Source organism: Alligator mississippiensis, chromosome 2, assembly GCF_030867095.1.
Source record: "Alligator mississippiensis isolate rAllMis1 chromosome 2, rAllMis1, whole genome shotgun sequence".
Taxonomy (NCBI): Eukaryota; Metazoa; Chordata; order Crocodylia; family Alligatoridae; genus Alligator; species Alligator mississippiensis.
This window is the reverse complement of record NC_081825.1, coordinates 120,572,317-120,595,298: the sequence shown is the minus strand read 5'-3', so window position 1 is coordinate 120,595,298 and position 22,982 is coordinate 120,572,317. Positions and strand designations below refer to the sequence as shown.

The 22,982-nt window shown below is 43.3% G+C and overlaps 1 protein-coding gene across 3 annotated transcripts in view; it reads right to left on the bottom strand.

Moving 5' to 3' along the window:
• Positions 1 to 15,903: 15,903 nt before the first annotated feature.
• Positions 15,904 to 22,982, bottom strand: part of PDE5A (phosphodiesterase 5A) — a 105,977-nt gene continuing 98,898 nt past the window's right edge. For all 3 annotated transcript variants that reach the window (XM_006274043.4, XM_019494862.2, XM_014600786.3), the window contains exon 21: positions 15,904 to 22,518. In XM_006274043.4, the coding sequence (XP_006274105.1) occupies positions 22,381 to 22,518 (138 nt within the window). In that variant the 3' untranslated portion in view covers positions 15,904 to 22,380. The remainder of the gene's footprint in view (positions 22,519 to 22,982) is intronic.

Genomic DNA, 22,982 nt, shown 5'->3' with positions numbered 1-22,982 from the left:
TTAATAGTACTGTCAGGTAGTATATTACATGGTTTTTGCCCTGCATGCTACTGAGCAGTTAACATCACATGTAGATGTGCCCAAGGATCCTGTTTAAATCTGCCTCAAAGATCTGACACACTTAGAGCACTTAGATCAATGTTCATTCATTTTTATACATAGGGATTACCTCATTTGTTCAATTCAGTTTGAGACAGCTCTCTGGCAGGGTCGCATGGGTGCAAGCCCGTTATGCCCCCAAGAGCAAAGGACCCTGGTGGACCCCTCCGGCAGACCCTGATCTCACCCCCAGCATGGAGCTGGGAGGTAAGTGGAGCCTGTAGTGGGAGGGCACTAGTTAGGAGCGGGAGGTAGCTGAGAGGAGCCAAGGAGGGTCATGCCCTCCCCCCACCCTCCCAGCTCCTACTTCACCCAGAGCCCTAGGGAGCCGCATAAACAGAGCATGCAAACAGGTATTCTCTAGGCCCCAGCACGAGTTAGTATGGGAGGGCGAGCAGGAGGGCCAAGAGGCTCTAGGTGGTAAGCCCGAAGAGAAGAGTCTGCACAGCAGTAGCCCAGACTACTACCTATGTGATGGTGGTGATGCACACCCCAAAGATCTCTGCTGCTCCCCACTGTAGGTGGAGCTTCCCCCTCTGGTACCACTGAGGCCTCTACCCAGATGGCCCCCTTGGCTCAATAGGGAACTCATGGACCTCCTGAATCTTAAAAGAGAAGCCTATAAGGGTTGGAGGATGGGAAATACCTCTATGGAGGATTATACATCACTGGCCTGCACCTGTAGGGAACAGACCAGAAAAGCCAAGGCCAAAACCGAGCTCAAATTGGCTACGGAAATCAAGGACAAGAAAAAGTCCTTCTTCAGATATGTTAGAAGTCAAAAGAGAAATAAGGGCAACGTTGGACCCCTGCTGAACCAAATGTGGCAGCTGAAATCCGACACCCAAGTAAAAGCTAATCTCCTCGATTACTTTGCGTCTGTTTTTCACCAGTCTAAGGGGATCACCCTGCCTGACAAGACACAGGGTTACGAGGGTACAGGTGACCACATGCCTACATTTGGTAAAGACCTTGTGAGGGAATACCTTGAGAGGCTGGATATCTATAAGTCAGTGGGCCCTGATGAAATGCATCCAAGAGTGCTAAAAGATTTGGCTGACATCATAGTGCAACCAATGGTGAGGGTATCTCAGAAACTGTGGTGCTCAGGAGAGGTTCCTGGAGATTGGAAGAGGCCAATGTGATGCCTATCTTCAAGAAAGGATGGAAGGAAGGAAGATCCAGGGAATGATAGGCCAATCAGTTTTATCTCAATCCCTGGAAAGATTATGGAAAAATAATTAAAGAATCCATCAACAATAGGCTAACGAAAGGTGTCATCCTGAAAGACAACCAATACAGTTTAATTTTGGATATGTCATGCCTGACCAACCTCATCTCCTTTTATGACCAGATGATATGTCACCTGGACAGGGGAGGAGAGGCTGATGTCATTTACTTGGATTTCAAAAAAGCCTTTGATTTGGTCTCCCATGATGTCCTCATGACAAAACTGGGGAATTGCAGCCTCAACAACCTTATGGTCCAATGGCTGGGCAACTGGCTCTGTGGTCTGACCCAGAGAGTGGTAGTTGATGGAACCAAGTCAACATGACGCATGGTGACCAGTAGCATCTCTCAGCATTCAGTACTTGGACCAGTACTCTTTAACATGCTCATAAATGACCTGGATTCGGGTGTCAGAAGCAGACTGGCTAAATTTACAGATGACACCAAATTATGGGGAAGTGCAGTCACACTAGAGGATAGGCTGGGGATTCAGGTTGACTTGGACAGGCTCGCAAAGCGGGCAGATCGAAACCTGATGACTTTTAACATAGAGAAATGCAAGGTGCTGCACCTCAGGAGAAAGAACCCACATTAGACCTATAGGCTCGGCAGTGCCGCACTCACTAGCACTATGACCGAAAGAGACTTGGGGCTCACGATTGACCACAAGATGAATATAAGCCACCGATGCGATGCCGCAGCCAGCAAAGCAAATAAAACCCTGGCTTGCATCTACCGATGCATCTCAAGCAAGACCCCAGATGTCATCCTCCCACTTTATTCAGCCTCAGTGAGGCTGCAGCTGGAGTACTGTATCCAGTTGTAGGCTCCATGCTTTAGAAAGGATGTGGAGAAGCTTGAGAGAATGCAAAGGAGAGCCATGTGCACGATCAGAGGTCAAGCGTGCAGGCCTTATGAGGAGAGGCTAAGAGGCATGGGACTCTTCAGTCTGGAAAAGCGTAGTCTCAGGGGGGACTTGGTGGCAGCCTATAAGTATATCAGGGGTATGCGTTAGGGTCTGGGAAAACATCTGTTCACCTGGGCATCCCAAGGGAAGACAAGGTCTAACAGTCACAAACTGCTGGAAGACCGTTCTAGACTGGGCATAAAGAAAAACTTCTTTACTGTCCAAGTCTCTAGAGTATGGAATAGACTCCCTCCAGAAGTGGTGTAAGCATCTACTCTGGACATGTTCAAAAAGTGTTTGGATGATTATCTTGCTGGGGTCATCTGACCCCAGCAGACTTCCTGCCCTGTGGGCAGGAGGCTGAACCCCATGATCTCACGAGGTCTTTTCCAGCCTTAATGTCTATGAAATCTACGAAATGTAGACAGGAGAGGAGCACTGTAAGCAAACAACAGAAAATATAACATCGGTAGAGGGGCAGTTAAATGAATATTGGATGTTATAATCTGCGTTATTTGGTCTAGTGATGATGTGGTCTGTGTTGATGAAGGGGCACAGCTGGCATCTGGGTCCAGAACAAGGTCTGGTGCCTTGGTAAAAATAGGCATTCCACCATTTGCTCAGAGAGATTTTGACACTCTCCCTAAGGGCACCTATACATGCTCCAGATATCTGGTCCAACACGCACTAATTAGCATGTATCAGAGCACATTTGATGAATCAAATGGATTTGATTAATCAGATCTGCTGGAGCGTGCTAATTAGCACGCTCCAGCAGCCTCTACATCATGTGTATTCACTACCTCTGTGCTTCAAAATGGCAGAGTGCCCCCACTGCCATTTTGAAGAATGGGACGCTGAATACACATGACACTGTGGGCACTTTAATTAGAGTTGCCCCCCCCCCCCCCCCCTTTCCCGGAGCACATATAACGACACCCTAAGATTCTGACTGCATTTGAGGTTTGCTTTTCCTCTCTGAAGTTAGCATGAGCCTTTCTTTCCATCTAAGATCTTGCCCTTGCAATTTTTGACACAAGCGTTTTTATGGGGAAATAACTATGGCTGCAGCTTTAAAGGATGCCTTTAAAAAGGTGTTCCTTTTCATCTGATCTGATGGCATTCGGTAGCATAGACTCCTAAACGTGAGACTTTTTGGTGACATCTCCAAATGGTGTATTTTTCAACCTGATTCTATTTTAAAATGATGGAATCAGACCATAGTTTCAAAGTTTGATCTGTATGAGTCAATTATTGAACTTTAGTAGGCAAAAAGAAATGATTAACTAGCACAAGTATCTAATCATGCCATACTGATAATCAAGAATATAGCACATCAAGCTATATTAAGCAAATTAAATGGCATTCCAAAGATCAGGGTGTCATAAATGTATTTGCAATAGCTTAGATCTGCTCTCCCACCAATGGTTACATGGCATATTGCCTTCAGCATTAATTAGTTCTAAAATAAGTAAAAATAAAGGAACCCAGCCTACAGAAACAGTTTAGATCATTGTATCTGCAATTACACTTTTCCAGCAAAGGATATTTGAACCAGTGCCTATTAGGGCCAATTAGGTTAACTGGTTGAATGGCTGTGGTGTGCTAGCGAAGCAAAAAGTTCCAGCTAGTAGGCTACAAAATTTTTCTGGATATTTTTTCAGGATAAATTTCAAGGGAAGCTCAGAAGATTCTACCCTTCCCTTTATACAGGCATTTATACAACCCTACTCATTTCTGAGGGATATGGTATATAATTTCTCATTGACTATACCTTTTACCAAAATACCCCACCTACTATGAGGTTATGATTTTGTTTGGAAGCTTCAATGTTATTTCTTGTTGGTTCACCAGTTTACTTCACAAATCCAAATGAAGGTTTCTAAGGTTTGTGTTCTAAGAGGCACTTGCCTGTTTAACAGTTGCATATAGAAGCTGGTTTCTTGTGAACACACAGTAAGAACATGTTCTGAGCTCTTGGAATATGCTGTTATTTAGACACGCTAATCATGTGAATGCTCGGAGACTCAGACCCCAGCAACGAGAGTGTCTTGTGTGCCTGCTGCATCTCCTGCCGCTAAGCCAAGCTGATGTGCTGCCTCATGATGTCCAACACCATCTGTTGATCCCGCGACATCTACATCGAGCACATCACGGAACATTGCCAGTACACCAACACCATCAGACCGGACCCAGAGGGGACCGCCTGAATCCTGCTCTGCACCTGATGGACTCCGAGAGTAATCTTCAGTGATGGACACTCCACTCCTCCCGAAGACGACCCCCACGATAAGACTCTATAGACTAACTTAGGGGGTCGGACTCGATGATCTATTGAGGTCCCTTCCGACCCTAACATCTAACATCTATGAACTTCTTCAACCTACCCCCTCCACCCTTGCGGACCATTGTACGGGTTTGTTTGTTTGTTCTTGCGACCCTCCTCCCACCTCTGGGTTTAGTTGGCTGACATTGTATTTTCTGTAACATAGGTGCGTTCCCCTCCTCACCCCCATCCCTCTTATGTTAGTCCCTCACTTGGGCACACTGTATTTCCCTTATGGCTGTCATCTTTTGGTTCATGACTATTAACATTTACTAATAAAATTCATTTTTAGGTTGTATACTTAGAAAGGTAAGGGCTCTATAGTCATATGTTGGTTAACCAGACATCTGTGATATCAAACACTAGCTCCGTGCTTTATGATTTTTAGCTTACTCAGTTATTTTTAAGAATTTGTTTCTAAGAGGTTTTCTCTTATCTAGAACCAAATTATCTGTATTTTTATGTTTCCTCTTTTTAAAACGGCCAGTTACCAGGATGACTAATGTGCGTGCCAGGTGTTGTGGTATTTTAGGTACTTCACTTTTTTAGATAAGCATTTGTGTGTGTGTAAACACTCCTACGTAAGAATTTTGTTATCTTCTCATTCAAAGCTGCTTTCTCCCCATCCCCATGTTTGCTCAGTTTCTTCCATTTAGTGTCACCAGCATCATGAGACTTGGAAATCCAAAGTAGCTATGATCTGTAGGATCTCTTGGCTGTTATTTCCACTGAAGTGTTTTCCAAATGAGGCTAAACTTCAATCCTTGGAATGGATTGAAAGTTCAGTCAATGTGGAGTCTAGTACCCTAATTACTCAGTAGTCACCTCTACATGTTATGGACAAGTATTATGGATACTCTATGTACCCTGCATTGACTTAATCATTTCTGTGTGATTACAGTGATCCACAAAGCACTGTATGGTTTGGATTTTGGCTATAGGCCCAAGCTAAAATATCTGGAAGCAGGGTTTTCTCAGGGGAGAGACATTAACTCCAGAATTAGCTTCACACATTAGGGCTGTGCTAACCTTTGGGTGGTGATTTTATTTGGAGGAGATTCGGTCAGATTTGGTGACAAATCTCTGAATCCAAATCGAATCAGGGGACCAATTAAAAGGTCCGAATCGATCCTCTAGCCAGGATCAAGAGCTTGATCAGGAATTCACCAGGGAACTAGCTGAGGCTGCATGCTCCCGGTGCATGGTTGTCATGGGAGATTTCAACTACCCTGACATCTCGTGGGAAGAGCACTCGGCCACATCCGAACAGTCACAAAGCTTCCTCACGTGTGTGGATGAGCTCTATCTGACTCAAGAAGTCTACAGACTGACAAGAGGCAAAGGGCTGCTTGAGCTGGTACTGGCAACGGGGGATGACTTAATCAGCAACCTAATGATTGAAGGGAAGCTGGGAGACAGTGACCATGAGCTGATCACCTTCACCATCTGCCATAAAGCAGGCAAGTCAGTCAGCAAAGCAGAAGTCCTCAACTTCAGGAAAGCTGACTTAGGACCTCACCAACAAGCCTTCTGAGCTTGTCAAAGGGACCATGACCCAAAGGGGAAGGGAGTTCAGGAAGAGTGGTTGCTCCTCAAGGGAGTGATCCTGAAAGCACAAGCAATGCCTATCCTATCTTGGAGGAAAGGCAGCAAAAGGGCACAGCAGCCCCCTTGGCTCTGCAGGGAACTAGTGAACCTCCTGCATAAAAAGAAAGGCCTATAATAGATGGAAGGCTGGATCCACCCCGAAGGAAGAGTACTTTGCACTGGTCCGGACCTGTAGGAAGTGTACCAGGAAAGCCAAGGCTGTGACTGAACTCCAACTGGCTACATATCAAGGACAATAAAAAATCCTTTTTTAGATATGTGGGGAGCCGGAGGAAAAGCAAGGGTAACATTGGATCCCTGCTAAACCATATGGGTCAACTGACAACTGATGCCCTGGAAAAAGCCAACCTCCTCAACAGGTATTTTGCATTGGTTTTTCACAAGGGACAGCTCTGCCCAATATGGTATGGGACGGCCAGGGCGAGGGAGAACTATTACCCTACATCAATGTTGACCATGTGAAGGAACACCTTGAGAGGTCTGACACCTTCAAGTCAGCTGGCCGAGACAGCTTACACCCCAGGGTACTTAAGGAGCTGGCAAGCATCATAGCTCGGCCACTGGGACGGATCTTCAAGAACTCGTGGTGCTCAGGCAAAGTGCCCGAGGATTGGAAGAAGGCCAGTGTGGTGCCCATCTTCAAGAAAAGGAGGAAAGTAGATCTGGGGAACTACAGGCTCATCAGCCTGACCTCCATCCCTGGGAAGATCTTGGAGAAAATCATCAAAGAGAGCATTTTTGACAAACTGGCTGAAGGCAACTTCTTAAGGGAAGTTGAGATAGGCAGCACAGGTTTGTTGTGGGTAGGTCTTGCCTGACCAATCTCATCTCCTTCTATGACCAGGTGACCTATCACTTGGACAAAGGAGAAGAGATTGATGTCATATATCTCGGCTTTAAAAAAGCTTTTGATCTGGTATCCCATTATCATCTTATAAAAAACTGGCCAACAGCGGCCTCGTCTACATCACAGTCCGCTGGCTGGGGATTTGGCTTCGAGGTTGGACCCAGAGCGTGGTAGTTGATGGAAGTCAATCATTGTGGGGCACTGTGACCAGTGGGGTCCCCCAAGGCTCTGTCCTTGGGCCTGTCCTTTTCAACATCTTCATTAATGGTGTGGACATTGGTGTCAGGAACGGACTGGCCAAGTTTGCTGATGACACCAAACTTTGGGGAAAAACATCCACACCCAAGGACAGATGGTGATCCAGGCTGACCTTGACAGGCTCATAAAATGGGCGGACGCAAACCTGATGGCCTTCAACTCTGAAAAATGCAAGGTACTCCACCTTGGGAAGAAAAACCCGCAGCATGCTTATAGGCTCAGCAGTGCTATGCTTGCTAGCACCACGGCCGAAAGGGACTTGGGGGTCATGATTGACCACAAGTTGAATATGAGCCACCAATGTGATGTTCCAGCCAGCAAAGTGAGCAAAACTCTGGCTTGCATCCATAGATGTTTCTCTAGCAAATCCCAGGATGTCATCCTTCTGCTGTATTTGGCCTTGGTGAGGCCGCAACTGGAGTACTGCATCCAATTCTGGGCTCCACAATTTAAAAAGGATGTGGAGAAGCTTGAGAGAGTCCAGAGAAGAGCCACGCACATGATCAGAAGGCAGGAAAACAGGCCTTATGATGAGAGGCTGAGAGCTATGGGACTCTTCAGTGCAGGCTCAGGGGGGACCTGGTGGCCGCCTATAAATATGTAAGTGGTGTACATCAGGGACTGGGGGAACACCTGTTCACTAGAGTGCTCCATGGGATGACAAGGTCAAATGGTCACAAACTTCTCCGAGACCTTTTCAGGCTGGACATAAGGAAGAACTTCTTTACAGTCCAAGTCCCCAAGACCTGGAACCGACTGCTGCCAGAGGTGGTGCAAGCACCTACTCTGGATTCCTTTAAGAGTGACTTGGACTTTTATGTCACTGGGATCCTGTGACCCCAGTTGACTTCCTGCCCCTGCGGCAGGGGGCTGGACTCGATGATCTTCTGAGGTCCCTTCCAGCCCTCATGTCTATGAAATCTATGATTCAAAGCTCTCCGAATCTTCGGAAAAGATTTGGAGAGCTTCAATAATACAGACAGTCCCATGCCTGCAGCAGGGAGCTGCAGCCAGACTCAGAGCTGGTAAGTAGTGGGGGGGGGGGGGCTGGGGAAGGGACCATGGGGGGACCCCTGCCAGGCCCCATCACCTGCCTGCTCCCCCAGCCCCTGCCCATGGCTGCCCTGCCTGCCCTAGCTCCTGGCCCTTTAAAGAAAAAAAAAACAACAACCCCCCCCCCCCCCCCCCCCCCGGAAAAGCCCCAGGACTCTCCGCTTCTGCAGCAGCCTCGGAGCTTTGTGGGGCTCATGCAGAGCCCCCCACGTGGTGTGGGGCAGCAGGGATTGCCCCCCGCCAGCAGAAACGGTGAGTTGGCGGGGTTCTTAAAGGGCCAGAGCCACACTAGGCAGGGCAGCCATGGGGGGAATGGAGGAGCAAGGAGGTGTCGGGGGGCTTGTGCAGAGCCCCTATGAAGCATGGGGCAGCGGGGGGCAGCACAGATCACTTGGCAGCACTCAGTGAGTCAGGGCTTTTTTTTTTTTTTGCCAAGTGCCAGGAGCTGGGGCAGGTGGGGCAACCATTGCCAGGTTTGGAGTACGGCCGGGGGATGGGCTTGCGTGATTCAGCTGAATTGATTTGGGACAGTGATTCAAATCACCAAACTGAATCACTGTCCCCTGAATTGGCTGAATCCAAATCTGAAGCGAATACTAGCCGATTCGCATAGGTCTATCACTCATTATTTCATCCAGGTCTATTGTCCTGAACATCCCTGTGCTGAATACCATTGCTTACTCAGGCATTTGCCTTAGAAAACAGGGAAAACAGAAGGGCCTGAAGCTGTTTGAAGAGGGAGTCCCTTGAAGTAATCCAATGAGTGGTGTATTACCTCTATTTTTTTTTATACACATGAGCTTGTTGGTTTAGAGCACTTAAGGTATGCAAAAATGTAATAGTGCCCTATATGTATATTCTGAACCTGAGCCAAGTTAGTTTCCAGACAGATAACAACTAGTACCAAGCAGAGACAGGGACATTTATTTATTATCACAAAAATTATAAGGTGTGTCTGCAAGCAGATTCCAACTGCAGTCAAGGAAACATGCGGTGTGATCTTCAAGGCAGACCTTAGATCTCAAGATGCGTTATATGGCTTTGCCTGTCAGTCTCCCCAGAATTTGAACTTGAACTCTGTATAGATATCAGCCAGCCATAAAGGTTGGCCTCTGGAGTTGATCCTGATATGAATCCAAACTCCACCAAAGGTTAGTTAGATAATCTAATTAACTGGGTGGTTATCTAATTCAAAGATTTTAATCTGGTCAAACCTCTGAGGCAGAGAAAATACTTTTGTTGAACAAGATAAAAAAAAGGATAAAGCCTTATGATATGGAAACATGAATATTACATTTCTATTTAGGAACAGAAGGTTTAAATCATGGCAGGAAGATGGAGTGTTTAGAAGTTGGAATCTATTCCCTGATCAATCACTGACTTTCACGTGTGACCTTGGGAAAGTCATTTAGTCTTTCAGTATCTCCCTTCCCTATCTATACATGGGAATGGTACTTTCCTACCAGAAAAGGATGTTGCAATCATAAAATAATCAATTATTGCAAGTTGCTCAAATACTATAGCAATGAATGCATGCCAGTGGATACGAAGGTGGATGATAAAGTCCAGCGCACACATGTGCATCTTCTGTGGACTTTATTTAGCAGTACAAGTTCATCATGTATGTTACTCCCATAAAAGTGCATTCAACTTATTTCAACAAGTTCTGTTGGATCAAGAGCTGTCTCTGTTGATACCCAGCAGATAATTTAAGCTCTACCATGTCTGCTTTCAGTTGCCTATAAAATTTAACACAGCCAAATATTCCACTCCCAACATGTTGTATTTTCAAGACTTAGTGTTCACTTAAACAAAACGGAAATGGTGTTTCTAATTCCAGAGGATGAAGTATCTGTTTAGGACTCAGATTAACATCTTGATACTAAGGAGCTAAGCATGGACTCCTATTGTACTTCAGGCATGCTTTTAGGGCCGAGGGCAGGGAGAGAGGAGTGGGACAAGGTTTGTGCACTGTTAGTTTTTATGGTCAGCTTTTTTGAAACCCTGGACTGCAACAGGCACAAGTGCCACTGCCAAATGTGGTTGTGCGCACAAGGATTTTTATCTTGGCAGATGCTCATTTCCAATTCAACGTGCCCATGTAGGCATACAGGCCCATCATGGCTGCTTCATGATCCTATTGCACCTCTGACTGTGACACACATAGCCAAAGACTCATGAAAAGCCAGAAAATGGTGGTCGCAGTTGGGCCAGTTGGGCTTTGCCATTTGCTGAAGAGATCCATGCATCATAATAAAGCCTGCTGATTTGTCTACTGCCAGCGCCCCATTTCCTTCTGGGTACCACTTACACAATTGTGCCGTGAGATCTTTTCAAAGTGTGCTACAGAATATCAGAGGGTGCCACAGAATATCAGCTCTTTTATCTTGTGAACCACATGTAGGTGTTTTTTTGCATTTAAACCCAGAGATTTCAAAAAGAAACCCATAGCGTAAAAAATATTCTGAGCTGTTGTGGTCTTAAGTTCTTTGCAACAGAAGAATTTCTCTACAGTATTATTTTTCTGTAGTAAAAACAAAAAGACTTAAAAGCTAAGAGCTGGAATTTTCTGAAAGGTATCTAGAGTCTGAAAAGATTGAGAACCACTGACCTATAAAATTCAGCATCTGCAGGAGTCTCCATGGGGATCTGCTGTAGTTGTCGGTGGGAAGGGTTTTTGTCGCATCTTGGAGGAAACCTTGCAAGGTATGTTCAGGATTGTCTCTTTGTGGAAGACTATTTGTGTCTGCTTATTGGGCCAGAGCTGAAGCTCTGGGTTTTATGGGAGCCATAGTAAGTGACACACTGGTAGGGATGGGGCAGGCAGCTGTGGCTGGGGGCTGGCAGGGTTTCAGGAGTTTTGTGGCTAGCTGTGCCTCAGTGGAGAAGCTTGTTGATAGTTGCTAACCGGCTTTTCCAATGATGTTCAGACAAGGATGTGTACTTTCCCAAGAACAGACTCTGCAAATGCTGGACCAAAGCCACAGGGAGGTCAGCGTGGGTTCCACCCCATGAATGAAAAAACAACCCTTCCACTCTCTGAGGATATAACAGCTCTGGGATTATCTCATGGCAGATAGCAAGCCAGGCATCTGAGGACTTCCTTGATGTTATTGGGATATGGCTGATAGTTCTGTAAGAATGTTCCCTGACTGAGATCGGCTGGGTGAGGCACTTAGGATAAAGCTAATCTGGTTACTGAAAGAAAGCATGGAGTAAACGCCCATAGTCCTACCATCTCTCAGGCAAATGTCTCTCAATTAGCAATTGCACATAATCATAAGCATAAGCATAAACTGGACTGGATAGGAGCAAAGTTGCATTGTAAAGGGAAATTCTCTGGCAAGGGGCATGAGGCAGATGTATGGGTCTTTGCATTTCTAATCTGTATGGTTTATATTTTCCACTTGTTGCATAGGAAAAATACATACCGTTTTGGAGTGTGGTTTATATTTCATGGAATGATGCTGTCAATCAGCTTCTAAATTGCTATTATTCCTCCCCATGGTATAGAAAAGCACTTGTCCTTTTTCAGTGGAAGCAATATCATAACTTCAGTCAGTTATCCAGGCCCTTACCCAAAGGAGCAAGAAAAGAACGAGTGAGAGAGGCTGGTTGGTGCAGCTGACAGTTGGCTATTGTAAAAAGGGCCTGCAGGTTGACCCCTGTATACAACTTCTATTTTCAGGGAAACCACCTGTAAGCTTTTTCAGTATTTACCTACTAAGATTTGCATGCAGCACCTTCTGACACTTGTTAGTGTCACACTGCCCTGGAATGGGCCATACCTGCATTGTGAAGTGCTCTTTCCTCCTCTCACCAAACTGCTGGCCACCACAACTGAACCCACCTAGAAGTCAGAGCAACAGCAATTGACATGAGCACCAGGGTATTTCACTTAATCTCAAACTCAATAAAAAAAATCTACCTACTAGGTAGTGCTGGTAGTTAGTTATTGAAAGATTTATCTTCCTTTCTCCACAGAATAACCAGCACCATCTGCTGGCTATAACTTAAAACTTCAGGGGTCTATAAAATATCACAAAAAACTTGGTCAGCTGTTTGGAAGATGGAATTTTCACACCCATCCCCACCTATTCCTGGGAGATTTCGTAATTTCTTTTTCCAAATCAGCAAAGAAAAACTTTGCCATGTTAAAAATGTTCACCGAGGGGAAAACAATTCAAAGGGTTGTGAATTGAAAGTGAAAATTCAGCATTTTTGAAGGAAATAAAAAATGATAATTTTCAATTGATATTCTGATGTAACATTATTTAAAACTGGAAAGCCAAAAAATGGCATTTTATTTTAGAAGTCAACTCAGCTATCATTTTGTTCTGAAGAGTTCTTTTTGAAACTATTTTAATTTTGACATTTTTTGACAAATTTAATCCCCCTGCCCAGTGACATCGTCACCATGAAAAGATTCAGTTTCAATGAAACTGTAATTCTTGAAAAATACTCTGCACAAAAGTTTTAACCAGCTCTAAAAATATGCATTCATATTTGGGCCTGTCTTGCAGCATAAAGCATCCATTTCTTTAATTTAAAAACTAAGTATGGCCTGTAGGAAGCACCAATGTGAAAGAAAGGATGGCTTTACTAATAAGATTAATCTTAGCTCCTATTCTTCTTTGTTTCTGGTCCAGCAGTCCAGGAACTCCATGGGAATATTAACAATGCCAGTCACCCTTACACAGCAATCATTGTGCTTCCACAGGGCACAGCAATAAGTAGGGGCTCTTAGGATCAAGTGTTCAAGTGTGTACATGAAGAGGTTGCCATACAGTTACCTGTGTGTAAAAAATGAGATGTTAGATATCAAGTGATATTTTCAAAGGAACTCAGCATTGCTTTAACTCTGCTTCAGTGAAGATCAGGGATAAAACTCAACAGAAATCAACAGAATCAGAGTTAGGACAATGTTTGTAGTTCAGAAAGATATCCAGAAAATACCTAGGTGGCACTTAGGTGCCCTGGCAAGGTATACGTGGCATTTAGGGGCCTAAAGCCAGAAGTGTGATCCTCAAGTCCCTTTCTAACTTGTTAGGCACCTAAAGAGTGTAGGCTCCTATGTATTCACCAGTAAAGTTCCCTACCTTCCTAAAGTCATGCTTCTGCATATACAGTAAAAGTTCCATTAACCAGCACCTTACAAGCTGGCATACTCTATTAACCAGCATGCTGGCTTGTAAGGAAAAGTGAAACCCGAAGTGCCCACCATGACACTTCCAGTTTAGCCAAGCCCCCATGGCCCGGGGACATGACAGGCTGTGCGGGACCCACCTCCCTGTCCCACAGGGCCCGCAGGAGAGGTGACGATGCCGCGGGAGGGGCGGTGATGCCCTGGATGCGGCAGGAAAAGCGGCGGCCAAAAATAGGCAAGGACACCTGTTTGGGCCGCTCAATTAACCGGCATATTGTGTTATCCAGCACCTCACATTCCCAGGGGATGCTGGATAACAGAGCCTTTACTGTACCTAGAATAGCTACCCATCTTAGCAGGGCTGAGCAATTTTTGGGGTGCAGACACAAGTGCAGCTCCCCACCGTAACTGAGAACACCTTCCAGGAAGTGCTCTGTGTTACAATGAGAGGAGGGAGGAATCTAGCTGCTGGGTGCAAGCCTGCAGCTGATTTTCCCTTACAATGGCCCCTGCTCCCTGCTAGGCTGCAAAGTTTTCCAAATGGGAAAAGGGGGAAGGGAGCAGAGGGAACTCATTTTAGAGGTTCCCCAGCTGGTGCATAGGTGAATTGGAGCCACCTCAACTCGGCGAGAAGGGCGGGGGGGCTCCAAACCACTCACCGCCACCCTGCAGCAGGGGCTGAAACCCCCCCAGACCAAACTCCCTCCAACTCCCTTTTCCTTCCTCCCATTCTGAAAACAGCTCGAGGCTGTCAGGCAGCGCAGACAGAAGTTACATAAAATGCTTTGTTTTGAAACATCTTCATCTGACCCCTCATGCAATGGGAGGTCAGATTTTCACCTGATTGGCCATTTTTGAAGCTATCTGTAGTTGTGCACCATCACAGCTAAAAACTGCTTTCTGTGGCTGGATTAGGCTAAAATTGTCACTTCTGTCTGCGCCCTCAGACTAGGCCTATATCTAAACATATGTCTAAATCCCATAAGGGGTCCAAATTGGCAAGCATGCTCTGAACACACTTACTATAGTACTGAGCTCTGCACCAAACACAGCAATCTCAACCATTTTCATTCAAAAACATACCGAAAGAGAAAACTGGTTATAGGAGACACAAAGTACTTTTTAGGCTTCTTGGCCACGTCCAGATGAGTGTGGCTGTGTGGTATGTGGTGCCGCAGGCACATCTGTGGCACCACATACTGCATGTTCCATTGTTCTCTGTGTTGGAAGGAGGCAGCACGGAGAGGTTTTTTTTTGACCCCTGGATAAACAGCTAGATTGCCACAAAAAAAAAGCAAGTGCCTCACGTGGCAGCAACATGTGCCACCCAAAGCTGGAGCCTGGCCAGCCAGAGCCACAATCCACTGCTGGCCAGGCTCCACGTTGTAGGATCGCCACTGCTGCAGTCCCAGGAGGCCCCCAGGACTCCAGGTAAGGCTGCTGGGGCCAATCTAATGCTGACCCCAGCCTCCCCTTTCCCACCCGAGTTAACTTGCTGCACGCCAGAGTGCGAGTAGGACAGGCATTCCTTGGGGACAACTAACAGTGGCTCAAAGTGCACCACCTCTAGTTGTCCCTAGGGAATCAAACATCTATGCATGGCCCTTGAGCCCTGGTGCAGAAAGGAATGTAGGACTGAAAGGACCACAAGGGGAACAAATAAGAAGGGACTGGTCTACTTAACCCCATAACTCAGGCTCTCTCTGAACAGAGGAGAAATTAGGTGCTGATAAGCAGATGCACTTGGTCACTTGCACATACAAACAATGGTTAGTTCAGGCAAAGAAACAGCTGTGCCCATGTTGGTACCAATCTAAATCTGAGACTCAAAATCTGGCCTCTTGCCTTCTTTCAAAAGGGACAGTTATTTTTAAGGGCTACACATACCTGCTTGTTTTGCCTAGAGCTAAAATAATTCTTCAACCAGAAGCATGGCTTCTTAATACCTAGCAGGCAGAGAACAGAAGAGAATATATTCACACTTTTGTTTAAAGTCACTAGATAAGACCCATCTAAATTGCTGTTGTATGACTGTCTCAAGGGACTAATTATATCCATACAGCAACTTTAAAGGAGCTGTTTGCCAATTCTGCTAATAAATAAGGCTGCTTATGACAGGTTCTGATATGCATAACTGCAGTGCTCTCTAGTGGTTAATAACACTAAATTATTTGTGTTGTTTTTTGAAGAAAAACATTGTGTCACTGGTTTTCAGTTCTGACAAAGCTCATGGCTGGGGAATTTCCTGACACTGATGCTAAAATTCTATAATACTTCATAGCAGTATCTCTAAGCTCCCCAGGGATTAATAATAAATGCAATTAATTCAATAATCCAATTAATATCAAAACTGCTATAAGCAACTTCTTGGACAAAGACGCTGCTCTGAAAATTCATGCTCATTAAAATTAATGATCAATAGACAAAGCTTAGTTGACATCTTCCTTTTTTTATTTTACAAAGCATGAAAAAACAGTACAAAGAAGAGAATGAGGAAATAAGTAACTGAAAAGCAGTCTGACACAGAAAATTACCTAACCCAGTATTCTTTCTTTCATTTACTGTACAGTTACTAGGACAAATCATTCTCTTAACTAACATAAAGAAAGTTATGCCAATTAACTGTAGTGGGGAAAACTGAAAAGGCAAGATCAAATTAACATTTAAGACTTTAATGCTACTTAGAAGTAGGACATAATATACAAAGTAACCCTGTTAGGCTAGTACAAAAATACTGTGCCCAGAAACTATATATTTGTTCAGATATTTTGAAAAGGTAGAAGAATACAAATAGACACACTTAGTGGCTAGTGACAGCTCATTATTTATTTTTTATTAAACTATAATATAAATTTGTTTTTAAACTATTTACAGTGCTTTCCAAACTACATTCTTTAAGTGACACACACGTTTGCCATGGGTATACACCAAGAGGGCTCCAAATTTGAGCTTCCGTCACATCTGCGGGCTATGATTGAAATCAGTGGGGCTAGTTCAGTTCACTAAAAGATCAAGGAAGTGTCACTACCAGAAAGAATTTGGTCCAGAGTGTTTTACTTTTTAATAGTATAGGCAAGAATAATGGTAAATATGACCCATTTCCCAAGTCTCTGGGGCACAGTCCTACTCCCACTTCAATGGGAATCATCACAGCAAAGGCAAACAAGTGTTTGAGCAGGTCCTGTTGCACGGAATGGGAGAACTTGGGTGTGCATAACGTTGCTTATTAATACACATTTACAAACAGTGGTACTTAGGTATGATCTCCTTTATGGAAAAAGACTACTCTCTGTGGAACACATGCTTTTCTAGTCATTTGTCAGTTATTCAACAATGCTGAAATATCCCGATATCACCATTTGCTCGATTTAGCAAAATATCACTCATTACCCAGGCCTGACTCTGATGGGGGCTTTCATTTCTGTTGAAGTCTGACCTGAACATCCAGCCCCAAACACCTGACTTTTGTCCAGCTCACATCTGTATCCAAACTACAAAACTCAAGCTTTTCTTTTAAACTAGTTCAGGTCTCTGGGGAATGCTGCAGAACAAAGAACAGTAAAATAAAGCCGAGTGCTTCTGGAACGTAGACCGCACATTGTTAGACACACACCCGATTGTTACAGAACTGATACAGATCAAATGCTCAGCTGATGCCTTCACAAGATACTTCCATGTAGCTTTTGTGAGAATAGTATGAATCAGCTCATTGTTTTCTAATCAGTATTCTAGGGTTTGGTTCTGCTACATCAAGGGTGCCAAACTCATCTGGCCCCATGGGCTGGATCAGGCCCACAGACCAGCCCTATGCACTGGAGCCAGCATACAGAGCCTGTCTAACGTGGGCGTCTCGTGCAGCACATGCCCTGGACCAGATGTGCAGGCTCCATGTGGCATGCTGGCCCCTGTCTGGGCCTTGTGCACTGAATGCAGCACCACAGGTGGACCATGCCAGGATGGTCTGTGGGCCCAATCTGTATTGGCGCCGTAGTCAGCATGCAGGGCGCTGCATGCAACACACCTCCCAGACCAGCCTGTGTGCTGCATGCAGTGCCTGCAGTGCTGGGTCCAGTGTCACATGCAGCGTGCACCATATTGGCTCCACATACTGAATGTGGCACATGGGGCTGAGGCCAGCATGTGCTACATGTAGTATGTGGGATTGGTAAGAAACCCACAGGCCAGATCCCAGGGCTCCACGGACCAGATACAGCCCAGGGGCTATATTTTTTGACACCCCGGGCTACATAATTGTGATGGGCCTGAAAAACCCAGCAGGGAAGTCCACTCCATAAACTTACCTGACTTAGGCCTCTTTCAACATCACAGGCTGAATCAGAATTGCACCTAACTGACCCTTGAAAGACAAAAGAATCTGAAACTGGATGTAGATCTGAGAATGGAAACTCTGATTCATCTCCAGATGGAGCATGCTGGGATAGTCTATCAAAATCTCACTTTTACATGTGCCTGGTTCTGAATGGCGTTTCTGAATCAGACCCATTTCTGTGAAGAGGGAAAAAAGCAGTGCCTTTTTACAGAAATGGCAGCATTTCCCCAAAAAGAAAATCCTCGTGTATCATTAAGGCCATCAGCCCTCTCTGCTCATCTGAAAGCAGCATAAAGTAACCAACTTAGCTTTAGCATGCTGGAAGGTATTAGGGGTTCACTGATTGCTGAAATGGCACTGGTTTATAATCAAGGGAGCAAACAAATTGTTATAGAAGAATAATTATATGGATTTCTTTAAGTCTTTGTAGTGCATGTGAAAACTTATTTGTTCTGCAATTAATGTAAGAGCAAGGTTACTTTAAGGACTTTATTACTACTTTTAAGATCCTCCCTCTTATTTTTAATTGGAAGAAGAGCAGGACAACCCATTCATTTGGTTGGTATTAAAATGTGTTATTTTTTTAACAGAAGAAAAGTAAGCCTAGAAGCCTACATTAAAGCCAGATTCTTATTTGGGGGTATGTTTCTCATTCACTTCAGTGAGAACTAATTTTGTTTGATGGCATTAGCAGCATTTTTGGTCTTAACTGAAACAAATGTGAAGAAAAAAACCCCAAACAATGCTTGCTCCCAAACACATTGGTGTGAAAATTCCTGGCAGCTTCAATGGAACCAAGACGGGCCCACAGAAGACTTTTATCCTCTGTCCTGATCAACATTTCAGGCAACAAAATTTTGTTGGAGGGCAATTAATATGGTTAGGGGGCTGGGGCCCATGACTTCAGAGGAGAGGTTGAGGGAACTGGGCTTATTTTGTCTAGAGAACAGAAGACCGAGGTGGGATTTAATAGCAGCCTACAACTACTTGAAGCAGGAAAAACTCTCTCACTAGGAGGGTAGTAAAACACTGGAACAGGTTACCCAGAGAGGTCGTGGACTTTACATCCTTGGAGGTTTTTAAAACCTGGCTACACAAAGCCTTGGCTGGGATGATCTAGCTGGGGATGGTCCTTCTTTGAGCAGGGGATTAGACTAGATGACCTCCTGAGGTCCTTGCCAACACCCATTTTCTATGATTCTATGAATCCCAGGCACATGCTAAGTGAAAAAAAAATCAGGGCAGAATTTGGTTCACAGCTTACTAAAGGATTTAGAAAACAATTTCCCACTGGAATGAATGGCTGCTGTGTAGCTAAATCCATTAGCTGGTTTTGTACATTTTAACCTCTAAGTACAACCAGCTGTCACATGTCCTCTACATGGTCACCTGTATTGCCAAAGGAAAAAAATACTTATCTGCAGCCTGCATACAAACCATCCATACACAAGTGTTGAAACAACCACCACCATCGTAACTTGGCAGGAAAACTGAAACAAAATATAAGTCACCTGAACAATCTTGTAATCTGCCTAGAGTACTCAAAATACACTTATAACGCCCCGAACCAGTAGTTAGTTCAAAGGGTGTGCATGTGTTTGGTATAAATATATAGATACATATGTTATGACAGTCATTAGATAGAAATCTCGCTACAAAATATAATTCTATATTTGTTCAAACATAGGTTTTCCTCAATAGGGAGAGGTTTTGTGCAGTGTACATGTACATGTGTACCTTACATCTATGCATAATCTGTAAAACTGTGTATAAGTAGCAATAAAAAAAAAGATGGCAATCTGTGTTATTTGCACTCATTTCTGTTATGTGAAAGGTATGGCTCCATCACCTTTTTACAACAATTAAAAGGTGTAAATAAAAACATGATAAAGCTATGTTATACACACAATATAGCAAATAAGATATATAATGTTGGGGGATCTTACTGTAAATTATATATTGTTAAAAGGAAATATCACTATAGTTGATTCATTATGTGATCATCACCAATGAAGCATTGGTCTTAACCACACCAGCAATCATAAACCTGTATAGATTTTGCCCTTTCAGACACAGACACACATTCCCACACCCATGCGCATAAACTCTTATCAACTGGCGTAGCTAAGAAAATAATTCTACTTCAATACATGAAGTGTCCAAGTTTTTCCTATGGTAAAAATGAAAATATGAGGATCCTGAGCTAGTCTTAGCTATTTATCAAAGGAGTAACTGCCAAATTTTCAAGGACAACTACTATATTTATGCCTATTAAGTATACCACACACACACACACAAACACACACACACACACACACACACACACAGAGTATATGTACGCATATAAACTTATGCATAGTATACTGCAAAACATAATACCCCAAGAATTTTTAATTATTAAGTTATATACCAAGGTTTTTAAAAACTTGAATGGAAAATTCTTAAGTATTTTTTCAAAGAAAAGTCTCCAAATTTGGCTATAATAATAAATTACTGAATTACTAGGGATCAGTGGCTTCTAATTTGAGTTAGCTAAAATATCGCCAAAAACAAGGATTCACGTTCCTTTATTTCTAGTATAAAACTTAACACTTTGGAAGATTCTGAAATGTTTAGTTAACATTTCTTTGTTATTCATGATTTTTAAGTGCTTCTTTTTGAGTTTTATTTGGGATCAGAAACAAGATAGCTAAAAAGCAGGTCCTCCCTGCCCCGGTATTCCAGACCAGATGGCACTAGAAATAATAATATAATCAGATGACACCAGAAATCTCATGGGAAAAAAATTTCTTGCAAGGTTTTCAACTGCAATTTGTAGATTAACCTGTTCAGAAATTGTTTTTCACATAAGTTTCTGACCTTTTGAATGTGAAGTAAAACTAAAAGCAGGCCTTTACACAAACCAGTCTTGCTTGCTATTACACCTGGTATAAATTAAAAAAAAAAATATATATATATTACAGATATGAAAATCATTATAACAACATTTGTGTGCATCTTTATACATCCATATTTGCATCCATATCACTAACTTATGAGTACCAATTCCTGGTTTTAAAACTGTGACATTCATCTTCTTGTGGCATCACACGGTAAATGTGCTCCCTTTTTTGGATGTCTTACCCCTATGCTTTCTTTAATAAATGTCTAGTGATTTATTCAAAAGAATTTATGCATTATCTTCTCTATTGAAGAATACTGGTTTCCTCTGTATCTGATGCAAATCCATTGGCTCTCTTTCCCTTTTCTGAATGTTTCTTATACCTCATATATAAAGTGTAAGTCCCTGCAGTATTCTCAACTGTTTTGCTTTCAGTCTTTTCCCATATTGCTTTAAGACTTTGTTTGTGGTTAAAAATTGTTGCTAGTAGAATGAGTGCTGAAAACTTTTTTTTTTTTTTAAATAAAAATACCTTAGATCTCAAAGTTAATGCAAAAACTTTCTACAATCTCAAGCAATTCTTCAGTTGGTCATGGTCATTTCTTAGATTCTCAACCTGGTGAATCAGACTGTTGACACAAATCTCCAGGCACATCCTCTCTCTGGATCAGATTCTTGAATAAGTACAGTTTTCATCACTTGCTCTAACAAACACATTTGCTTATGCTTTTTCTTCTCGTGCTTCAGTCTGTTGGTCATGATATTAAATAGATCTTTAGAACAAAGATAACACTAGCATACCATCAAAAGGAATCTTATTGAGTTCAGTTTTCCTCTGTGTTTCCTGTATGTTTTATCTGAAATGTTCTTCCCAGGCAGCCAATGATCTATGTTGTTGCATTTTGCCATTTCCTTGTCTATTAAGCAGCTTTTACTGGCTCTGAGCAAATGTCAGAACAGTTGCATTGCAAATCTCAGTTTAGGTCCTTTATGTCTACTGATTCACAGGATTGCTTTAAAATTCCTCAAAAAGGAAAGAGTGAAGGGATAACACATCCTTGTAACAGGAAACACCTGATACAATATGTCACACAAGTCCCTGTGCTTTGTCACTTCGGGCACAATTCTGCATCTCCAGGTAGGTGAAGCTCTCATTGACTTCAATAGAAATTCTGTCAGTATAACAAGTATTAGATTCGGTCATTAATGCAAACCTCAATCACCAAGATCCTTCTTGCCTCCTGGCAACTTGCGGGAGAGCAGACAACATCGCTTACTACTTACATACGAGGATGCAACAAAAAAAATAAGGGGAAGCAAGGTGCTGAATATGATATTTTTTAAGGTACTGGCCAGTCACAAACACTAAACATCTATATATACACATCTGTAAAGCTGAAAGCCCTCCAACCAAGTCCAGTATCAGCAACTTGTACCTCTATGTAGAACTGGGTAGAATAAACTACCTGCAAATCTATAGTTTCACCACATGCAAATAAAATATAAGAATATACAATCATTATAGAACACTGACATAAAAATGATCATGCTGTGCTTTTAAAGGCTGTGGAAAAAATAATACAGCAGTGGTAAAGCATACACAAAATCCACACACAGTGTATAGCAAAATGCAGTATTCCCAAATTATTGTATCTTTAGAGTAAACTTAAAGCATGTGCTTGCTAACCCAGCAACTCAGTTCCGTTTGGACTGATTACTTTCTCCGTTAATCAGATTCTTCTCCTGCTGTTCTGCTAAGGATTGCCATTTCTGTCTGTTCTTTCTACAGCCATCCAACAAAGGGTAACAGGCCTCGGATACGTGAGTCATGGCCTAAAAGAAATGGAAAATTACTTGAAAACTGGGGTTCTTTTTTTAAAAGCTCTCTTCCACCCAAAAATCAAACACAAACACAGTTACTTGGTTTTGCAAAGCAGACTATATTTGAGGTCTTGAAGGGCATTTCTACACATACCTTTTTGTCCTGTAATGTGCTGAAGATCCAGTGGGTTGAAGCAGACTCGATTAATCGATTCTGCTCCACATGCAAGCTGAGGTGTACTGCGCTGCACCGTGTGCAGTTGTATAAGCAGTGAAATGTGCATCAGCATGCAGCGGTGGTGTGCTTTTGAACTAAACACACCTCCAATGTGTTTTAGTTCAAGAGTGCAGCGCTGCCATTTTCTCAGCACTGACATGTATTTTGCCACTTATACAACATGCGCCATGATGCCGGGTGCTTTTAAAAAGCACCCAGCACTAAGGCGTAAGCATGTGTACAGATGCCCAAAGATCTC